General features: G+C 41.8%; 1 protein-coding gene across 1 annotated transcript; it reads right to left on the bottom strand.

Annotated features, from left to right (window-relative positions):
• Positions 1–8564, bottom strand: UNC50 (unc-50 inner nuclear membrane RNA binding protein). The gene is made up of 5 exons (XM_056862092.1): positions 8285–8564; positions 4911–5031; positions 3731–3870; positions 3537–3638; positions 1–287 (listed from the first exon to the last, which is right to left on the bottom strand). Exons 1-5 carry the CDS (start codon positions 8562–8564, stop codon positions 151–153), a joined length of 780 nt encoding a protein of 259 aa, XP_056718070.1. The 3' UTR covers positions 1–150.
• Between the last annotated feature and the right edge of the window lie 2480 nt (positions 8565–11044).

An 11044-nucleotide genomic window follows, 5' to 3' on the forward strand; every position in this document is an offset into this window, starting at 1 on the left:
AAATTTTTAGAGAACCAAAAACTTTACACACTGATCTACAGTGAAAAGCATGTATTTACAGAAATTTACAAGAGTGCCTTACTCTCTTACCTATTCTGAGACTGCCACAGGAGGTAAGAACAAGCAACCCGTTTTGTTATAGAGTCCGGTTTATTTCACTCTATACTTGTAGAAAGAACAAAGTGCTTGGGTGAAGTTCCATCCCATTGCTAATGAAACCAAGTAGAGAAGGAGAAGTGGTGCAAATGGATATAAGAGAACGACTGTGTTCTTCAAGAATGGCAATGCTGAAAGAAGAAGAGTTCAAGGTCAGAACGCAAGGCAGCCTGTATTTTCACTGATAATGCTATCCAAAAGCTGAGGGTGAGGATAACAGCAATTTGCATCTTCTACTATAATAATAATTTATTAATACGGTCATTGACCAGCAAAAACAAAAACAAATGAAAGCCACAACAGATAAGAAAACCATAACAGCTACTACCGTTACATGTAATATGTAATTTTTAGGCTCAGATTATTTGTAGTATGAATAAAATTTATATAAACATTGTATAACTTGGTGTGACCCCCTTAATATTTTGAGTAATAAAGTATTTCTGTTACTCTAATCCTGTCAGGGTATGGCATATTTTAATAGCTGCAGCACAGAATTTAGCAGTCAAGAATGTAAACAGTTATTTTTCATCAGTTAGGAGTTTCTTAGCCAGAAACTCATCTGGTTGGTCAGGGCAAGTGTTAAGAATCGGGGAAAGAACCCTTGTGCGGACTTCTTGATAGAATGAACAGTGGATCAAGACATGTTCTGAAGTTTCTATATCCCCTGACTCACAAGGGCAAAGCCTTCTATTCGGACCTTCTTATATCTTCCCTCCAATACCGCCAATGGCATCTTCTACTGTTCTTCCTCCAACACTTCCAGAATTGCTTCTTTAGGAAGGTCATGGCTTCTTTACATAAGAGCCTTAAGTGAACACCTTGTAAAATGCCAGCTGTTTCCCTCTGCTATGGCCAATAAAATATATGTAATCCAAAACTCTGAAGAACCCCGTGGTGCAGTCGTAAGCTGAAGTACTGCAGTCCAAGCTCTGCTCATGACCTGAATTTGATCCCAATGGAAGTCGGTTTCAGGTAGCTGGCTCAAGGTTGACTCTGCCTCCCATCCTTCCGAGGTCAGTCAAATGAGTACCCAGCTTGCTGGGGTTAAAGGGAAGACGACTGGGGAAGGCACTGGCAAACCACCCCATAAACATAGTCTGCCTAGTAAACGTCGGGATGTGACGTCACCCCATGGGTCAGGAATGACCCGGTGCTTGCACAGGGGACTACCTTTACCCTAATCCAAAACTCTACAACTACTAAGGGTGTGCATTCAAGAAAGCTGAACACCCCAAAAAGGTAGTCTTTTAAACAGTAGCCAGCAAATCCATTTTTGGGATATTTCAGGATCTCTGGCTACAGCCCCTTTTAAAAGGAAGAAAAACTGCTTCGGCACATTCGCACCAAGCGCTTTAAAGGTTAACCTCCCCCCTCCCTTTTTATCTATTATAGTCTATGGGGAATCTTTTCAGGGTTCTGGGAGGCCCGTTTTTTAACATAGAAGCACCAAATTTTCAGCACAGCTGCTGGTGACTCCTTACAAGAACTCCCAAGTTTGGTAAAGATTGGTTCAGGGGGTCCAATTTTATGGGCTCCATTTTTCCTCTATTGGGGGCCTATAAAATTGGACCCTTGACCCAATCTTTACCAAACTTGGGGGTTCTTGTAAGGACAGTCACCAGCAGCTATGCTGAAAATTTTTTGCCTCTCCTTAAAAAAACACAGCCCCCTTAGAACCCTAGAAAGATTCCCATAGGTTATAATGGAGCTGAATTTTTTCAGATTCCCCAACCCCCACCCCCAAACTCTATACCAGTATGAGTGTTCAGGAAAATTCGGGAATCCCGAAAACAGCTAGTTCCTCATACTTAAAGAGGCTGTTGAGCATGTGTTGTCTGAAGAGCACCTACCACCTTCTCCCCTGTCTGCAGTAGAAAAAACACTTTTTAAAGTGAGGGATCTGCTGATCCGAATTCCTTCCCACCCTACCATGTGGTCACAAGCTGCTCCTTAAAAGATAAACTAGCAGTATACTCCAGTTCACTGGATCGTAGGTTTCATCATAGTAACTGCAGGCTCTTATGGAGGGATGTGTATAGAATCACCATTTAGCAGACTACGTAGAAGCTCCTTCCTTTCTGAAGTGGGTTTAAAGGGTCAGCTTCCCAGTCAGTAACACAGCTGCCTGATTACTGCCTGCCTTTGTGCCATCGGCTTTGTACTTTTTGCATTCTGCTGTCCTCAGACCCATAGCTCCCTCTACATTATCCTCCATTATATCTGCTTCTCGCAGAGATGAGACTAAGGATCATTACATAGAAGAACAGTAGATATACACAGCAATGGGCTTACAACAGTGTCTTCAAGCTGCAAAAGCTACAGCAGTTGCTGCTTGCCAGTCCAATTCAGGGAGAATTGCAAGGGAGCTTAGCCCTTGGTCCATAAAATGTATACGAAGGTAAAACGAGCAGCAGCATGGTTCACCTTCTGAAGCCATGACAAAGGCTCTGTGTAGCACTAAGCATAGTAAATGTTCCACAGTAAATATTTAGTGAACTGTCCTCTTAATTATACTTAGAAGCTTCATTATTTATACCGAAGCTTACTAGACCAGTTTGAGAACTCTTGACCTGAAACAATTGCTTATACTAATTTTGTTAAATGACCTGGATAGCCCCAGGCTAGCCTGATCTTCTCAGATCTCAGAAGCTACGCAGGGTCAGCCCTGGCTAGTAGTTGGGTGGCACACCTCCAGGGAATACCAGGGTTGTGACGTGGAGGCAGGCAATGGCAAACCACCTCCCAACATCTCTTGCCCTGAAAACCCCACAGGGTCACCATAAGTCAGCTGTGACTTGACAGCAAAAGAAAAAGTCTACAATAGACATTCCTCCTAGCTCACATAGCAAGTATAGTTTTAAGTAAAGGAATCCACTGTCTATTAGCTCCAAGTCTCAGCTTACAGCATGAAAAGTTCCTTTAAATATTGTTGCAAAGGCAACACATAACTTAAAAAAACACTATACCTATTTCCCCCCCAATGGGGCCCCACTGCAGTTTGCATCTTTTCCCTTTATCCCATCAACAATCCAGTGAGGTAGATTAGGATAAGAATGACTGACCCAAGGTAACCCAGTGAGCTTCTACGATGGGAGTGGAAATTTGAACTGCTTCTCCTAGATTGCAATCAGACGTTAACTACACTCACACTGTCTCTGCGATTTACCTAAAGTAACAAAACCTTAGCATTACATATTAACACGTTTTATGCACATTATACTACATACGGCTACTTGATACATACTTTTGTCCAAACACTTATTGCACATTATGAATTACATACACTGAACAGCTTCAAGAGGAGTATTAGGAAGGACTCCTGGAAATGAGTAATTTGTCACATTACTGAGGTAATAAAGGCTTTAATCATTACTTACCACTATAGCCTAGAAATGTCACATAGACGTAATAACCAATAGCAATCAGCCAGAAAGTATTTCCAACAAAATAGCCAATAAATGAATTCAATACAATTACATCTGCAAGAGAAAAATGACAGTTGAGTTCCATCAGTAGATGGCATGAAAACAAAACTGCTTCAGATCTGGGTGGGCAAGAAAGATTTACTTACAATTAATGAAGAACAGCTGTATGAAATGCAGGATGACAAGAAGAGGATAGAAAGCATTCAAATGAACATCAAAGGCATATCCCCACTCCACATCATGATCTCTGCTTTGGTGCTTTACCAAATACTTATTTGAGATAAACCTACAGAAAGAAGAAAAAAAGATTTTAAAAAAACCCAACAACTGCATACTAAGCTAGGCAATTTTAATATATAGCAGCTTGATTCTTTTTAGTACAGTCACAGACAGGGGACAGGATCTCATGAACCACAAATGAAATTGCACTACTAGAATAGATCCTACCCACTTCCACCTATCTTCTGCAGCCCCTGTGCCACTCCCCACCCCATTTACTTCTGAGAATTGGGGAATTGTCAAAAACCACATTGGCTGCAGCCTGAGTGGGGAATATTCAAAAATCACTGATCCTTCCTTGCATTTATAGAAGGGCATCTTTGGATCAAACTTAAAGTTATGTTTAATTTCCATTCACCTGAAGTTTGCAGTACTCATATCAAAGCCAAATGTGTTTTTGGCTCAGACCCACAATAAAAGGCTTTCTAAGGATAACTGAGAACATAAACCAAGTATTCTGAATGCCTGAGATGCCTGATATCAACCACACGTAGTACTTTTACCACTGGTACAAACTGCCAAAGATGGAAAGTAACTTCTAACAGCAACCAGACTTTTGCTGCTAATATTACTTTCTAAAGTAAAACATTTGCCAATATGCACACAGATCACAGAAACAGCATGCAAGTTCCTATGACAACAGTATGGGTACGAACAAATGTGCTTGGGAGTCTGTGGTACACATTAGGTTACGTTCCAGCAAACACAGGATGAGAATGAGAACTCTCTTGTCCCAATGCTTGGAGCAGAGTGCAGGACATCATTCTTCTCTTTCATTGTACCATGTTTGTTTTTCCAAAAATCCGTGTATGGGGAATACACAATTTTATCATCCACATCCTGAAAAACATTTTTTCTTCAGAAACGTACTGCACCATGACCCTGTGTGCATACTTATGAGTAAACCCCATTGATTTCAATGGGGCATATTCATAACTATGCACGCTTAGGGCTGCATTCCCGAAGTCTTGGTTCTCTAGTAACCACCACACCATATTCCACAAAATTCAAACAGATGCTGCATCACTTTAGTTTAGAGAGACTTACCACATTAAAGTTGCAATTAGGAGCCCAACTCCCACACAGTCTATGAACACAACCCAAAGCAGTAGCTTAATAGTTTCGACAAATCTCATGTCCAATACAAAGCCAAATCCTATCGTGGATACTGAAGGAGAAACACAAGAAACAGTGACATTAATTCTAGGCACACAAAGTGCCATACCATCAGATGCTGTTAATTTCCATTCCAATCCATTATTTTATATTGCTTTACTGTCACACCATTGACCAATGTAAAGATTACAGCTGTTATACTTTTTAAACATTTGCAAGATCAAAGAACTTGCAGATGTAATTTTGGAACCTCTGTCCATTATTTTTGAAAAGTCTTGGCAAACAGGTGAGGTGCCAGAAGATTGGAGGCGAGCAAATGTTGTCCCCATCTTCAAGAAGGGGAAAAAGGAGGATCCGGGTAACTACCGACCCATCAGCTTGACTTCTATACCAGGAAAAGTGTTCAAACAAATCATCAAACATTCAATCCTTGAGCATTTAGAAAGGATGGATCTGATCACTAAGAGCCAGCACGGGTTTCTCAAGAATAAGTCATGTCAGACTAATCTTATCTCCTTTTTTGAGAAAGTTACTACCTTGCTGGATCAGGGAAATGCTGTAGACATAGTTTATCTAGATTTCAGTAAGGCTTTTGATAAGGTTCCACATAGTATTCTAGTGGACAAATTGGGAAAATGTGGGTTAGATCCTATTATTGTTAGATGGATCTGCAACTGGTTGACAGATCGTACCCAAAGAGTGCTAGTTAATGGTTCCTCGTCCACTTGGAGAGAAGTGACTAGTGGAGTTCCTCAGGGATCTGTGCTGGGCCCTGTGTTGTTCAACATCTTTATAAATGATTTGGTGAAGGAATAGAGGGGATGCTTATTAAATATGCAGATGATACTAAATTGGGAGGGGTAGCAAATACGGTAGAAGACAGAGCCAAGATGCAGGATGATCTTGACAGGCTGGAGAAATGGGCTAGAACTAGATAACTAGAACTAATAAAATGCACTCCAACAAAGACAAATGTAAAGTTCTGCATTTAGGTAGGAAAAATCAAATGCATAATTATAGGACGGGGGAGACTTGTTTGAGCAGTAGTGTGTGTGAAAAGGATCTTGGGGTCTTAGTAGACCAAAAACTGAACGTGAGTCAGCAGTGTGATGCTGTAACTAAAAAAGCAAATGCAGTATCAACAGAAGTATAGTGTCCAGATCACGCGAAGTGATGGTATCGCTTTACTCTGCTCTGGTTAGACCTCAACTAGAGTACTGTGTTCAGTTTTGGGCACCACAATTTAAGATGTAGACAAGCTGAAACGTGTCCAGAGAAGGGCAACAAAGATGGTGAGGGGTCTGGAGACCAAGTCCTATGAGGAAAGGTTGAAGGAGCTGGGTATGTTTAGCCTGAAGAGGAGAAGACTGAGAGGGGATATGATAACCATGTTCAAGTACTTGAAGGGCTGTCATATAGAGGAGGGTGCCAAGTTGTTTTCTGTTGCTCAAGACGGTCGAACCAGAACCAACAGGTTGAAATTAAATCAAAAGAGTTTCTGTCTAGACATTAGGAAGAATTTTCTAACAGTTAGAGCGGTTCCTCAGTGGAACAGGCTTCCTCGGGAGGTGGTAAGCTCTCCTTCCCTGGAGGTTTTTAAGAAGAGGTTAGATGGCCATCTGTCAGCAATGCTGATTCTGTGACCTTAGGCAGATGATGAGAGGGAGGGCATCTTGGCCATCTTCTGGTCACTAGGGGTGTGGAGGGGGGAGGTAGTTGTGAATTTCCTGCATTGTGCATGGGGTTGGACTTGATGGCCCTGGTGGTCCCTTCCAACTCTATGATTCTATAATTACCACATTCTACTTCAGAAATGGATTTAATTGCCTTTATTTACTTTTAAAAAATAAAGTTCTCTAGCTAGTCAGTCCATATATACCGTGAATGTACAACAGTGTGCAGTTTCTGGGAAGTCACACAACTGTTCCCTTCCAATCCTTTAATATTGTATTGGTTCATGTAGCACCATAGGAAATCTACATAAATGTTTGAAGATTCATTTGTCACTAGAACCCATAGGATCTGTAAAACTTTGTGGTCATGTGAGGCTTTTTTTAACTGGATCATATTCACAAAAACATACATATAGCAAGAAATTGGATATTTGTGGTCCTTAGTGTGTTTTTGTGTAAGGTGTGAGCGACTGTAAAAAGTGCTAAGAACTTTTACTCTTATTTTAAAAGGGGAGTCAGGCAAATCATGGTTGTATAGTACAGAAGAAATCCAACATCACCTAAAAGATGTGTAGCTATATGATGTACCATCTCAAACTACCAAGCTGTTTTCAAGGGCAGTCTTTGGGGCCAACATGGAAGAAGCCCTGAGGAGAATGTGGGATGGTGTGGTCAAGTGACTTATTCTGGCTTCAAGCATATTCACAACTAGTTCCACAGCTGTAAGTAGTCACAAGATTACTTCCTCCTAGTCATTCAGCATTACCAATAATGAGTAAAGGGAATTCCAGGTGCAAGCATTAGCCCCAAGCCAGCATGGCTCAGCAGATCAGGGGGTGTTACTGGTCTTGGAAGGATGCACCTAACAGGCTGGAGACAGTATTAAAAAGGAAGTGGTAGCAAGTGGTTTTCATCAGAGACCAGGAGGTGCTGTAGAACCAGGTTCAGGGGCACAGCTGCTGCTGTAGGAAGCTCCCAACAATCAAAAGGGATGTGCTCTTGGTGTATTTTGTGGATTTTTAAAAAAAGCTCATTTCCATTGCAAATATCTTGTTTCCATGAGCTACTTTGACCATCCAAATCCTTTAAAGATTGGCCAGAGGCTGTTGCCTGAGGCAAGCAAACACACCTAAGCACACAGTATGCAACAGTAAATCAACCTGGAAGCTACAGGACCATTAGATTACCAATGCTCAGCTGGCTGAGTCTAGAAGGGAGGAGCCTATGAGTTAGCTGTAAATGGAGGAAAGTATTCCTTGCAACCAATACCAACTTGCTTCTGTAGAATCAAGGGTGGGTCCAGGAGCATTCCAAAACACTTCACGTGCTCAGACAGGAACACAACAGGCACTATCCAAGACAGGTAGACAGTCCCTTCCAGAGCCTCAGCTTTCCCCACTGCCATCAAACTTTGCCTTATCTGCATTCAACTGAAGGTTATTTACCCTTATCCACCTGAAGGATCCACAATCAGGACAAAACCACATCTGGACGCTTAAAGAGATGTATAGCTGAGTGTCATCAACATATTGACAGCACCCCTTCCCAAAGCTCTAGAGGCTCTAATTCGGTGGCGTAATACAGATGTTCAATAGTATTAACACTTATGGAACTAAGTTCTCAGATACCTACCACACAGCCAGATACTTAGCAATACAAGAAAAGCAGGGTCATCTCGTGCCCACTGGTCTTTTGTTTGTTTTCTGTAGTGAAAGTTCCTATAAACCTTCTGTGGCGAAGTGAAGAGATACAGCATCTGCCACACAGCAAATTCAAAATCCATCTGCTGAAAGCGGAAGAGTCTTCTCAGGTATTTGTGGCGTTTTGCCCCTGCTGTGTGCCTGCCCGCATCCCTGGAGTTTAAAGCTCCATTGCCTTGACTTCGGGAATTAACGGATGTTGTAGGCAACATTTTGCTAAACGAAAAGAGAACAGAATTATAATTTTAAACTTGAGATTTAAAAAAAAAACACAGCTGCACATGAGCATGTATCACATATACAGTGCAATCTTATACAGAGTTACTACAGTCTAAGCCCATTGATTTCACTGGGCTTAGAGTGCGAAGAACTGAACCATTAAGCTTATCATTTAAAAGACGCAAGATGTACATTAGTATAACTACCTGTGCAACAAAACTAGCCAATAAGACTAGAGGTCCCTTAGAACCCAATCTTAAACATGCTTACTTGAAAGTAACTTCATCTAGTTGAGCTTGTGACCAAATAACTATGCATAAAATTGTAGAACTTTGCCATGTGACTCCATTTCTTTTTTAAAATCCTACCTGAAAACAATATAATGTCATTGCATGGTTTTAGCCTTCTGAGCCAAGACTTCATACCTGAAACTTGCAATTAATCACATAAGCTTGAGAATGTCACTTCAAACGTGACCCCACTGAACATACAAGTGGCATGCAACATCTGCACTCTTCTCTCTTCCTCTTCTATAGAGGACAAAAGTGAACCATGTACAGAACCATTCCTGTGCTTCTCCCTTCCCTAGTTTCAGAGGGCTGCTAATCTTTCATAATCAGAAATGGGACAGGGCCCACTAGCCACAAGAACTAGAAATAGCACTGAATGGATTGGACACCGGACTCAGAACTACCTCTTCTACCTATAAAAGGCCAATGGAGAGTACGAGAGGGCTGCAGTCTGTGGGATGGCGGGGAGGGATCAACAAGTGAGCAGAAAGGGCATGGATTTGCAGTAAAACTTTCAACTGTCATACCTGAAAAAAGTATTGTAATCTAGATATCTCAGTAAACATGTTTAAAGACAGTGGTATACAAGTGCCTAGAATTGCAACCTATGTTTATGTTAACTTTGTTCTATTGCAGCCAATTTTGTTTCAAATGCCAACAGCTACGGCTGCCACACGCCTAGTTACATAAATACATGTGCCCACTAGTTTCTGGCAATATTGGATGCTCGATTTATTAGCATACCATAGTTTGCTTTTCTTTTGTATGCTTTTGCTTCTTAACTAAGCAGACCTCTGCCTTCATAGTGGAAGCGATGGGGAATAGCAACTGGCAATACTATCCTCTGCTTGTCTTGATTTATGCACCTTCAGTAACATGTCCACAAAGATTTTAGATGACTAAGCACTGAATCCTAACGCACCACAATCTATGTGGGGTTTTTTTTCCAAAAATCTTTACTACATTTGGAGCCTCTCCTTCTTTTAAGAAACACTGGCTGCCGTTGGGCATGGATGGGATTGTCCCATTTTGTCTTCTGCAAAGCCATGTGAAATTGAGAGATACACAACTTGCTAAGGCCACCTAATGAGTTGAAGCCAAGTCTCTGTAACCCAGCTTTCTACCCTCCATATACATTTCATCGTGATTCTCATGAAGCTTTTGTACAAACACATCATAGTTGTTTTATGCAGATACACCAACTACTTCCCTCTGTTTTACTGGGGCAGGAAACGTTTTTTTTACTTTTAGAAGAGCCTTGTTTTCACTCATATAGTAACCCATATCTGGGCTGTACCACTTCAGCCTGCAGGTGGGGATTTGAAAACTCCTCCACACACACACAAAATCCTCCAGTGTAGGAAATGAGGTGTTATGGGAAAGGATTCTAATCTCACCTTCTCCCTGGCATACCAGCTTTGATGTGAAAGCATTTTCTTTCATATGCAGAAGCACTGAATTATACAAGGGCTCACCTACAGGCTGCAGTGGCACTGCCCAGATGCCAATTTACCAGTTTTGACTGCACTATGCCTAAGTGCCCTTCTAAAGTGCCAACCTTCACCACCGCATAAAGGCTACCAAGAACAAAAATATGAAACGGTGAAGAATTAAGTGGCAAAGAATGCCTCTTGCATGTTTATTTAACTCCATTTCTACCCTGCCTTTCTCCCCAATAGGAACCCAAAGCATGAACACACACACAAGCACATGATGCTGCAATATACTGAACCAGACCCTTGGTCCATCAAAGTCAGTACTGCCTACTCAGACCGGCAGCGGCTCTCAGGCAGAGGTCTTTCACATCACCTATTTGCCTAGTCCCTTTAACTGGAGATGCTAGGGATTGAATCTGGGACCTTCTGCATGCCAAGCAGAAGCTCTACCACTGAGCCACACCCCCTGAGTTAGCATCTTACATTATTCTCCTCACTGCTATTTTATCCTCACAACAACCCTGGGAGGCTGGTTAGGCTGAGAGTGCAGGACTGGCCCAAGGCTACCCAGTAAGCTTCCATGGTGGAGTGGGGATTCAAACCAAGATCTCCTAGATCCTAGTTCAACACTCTAACCACTACACAACACTGGCTCACAGACTTTCCACTCCTTTCCCAAGACTGCTATGGACAGATTGCCACTAAGGTAGGCCTAAGCCCCAACCACATGGAGTTTACAGACTGTCA

The sequence above is a fragment of the Euleptes europaea genome, chromosome 16 (assembly GCF_029931775.1).
Source record: "Euleptes europaea isolate rEulEur1 chromosome 16, rEulEur1.hap1, whole genome shotgun sequence".
Taxonomy (NCBI): Eukaryota; Metazoa; Chordata; class Lepidosauria; order Squamata; family Sphaerodactylidae; genus Euleptes; species Euleptes europaea.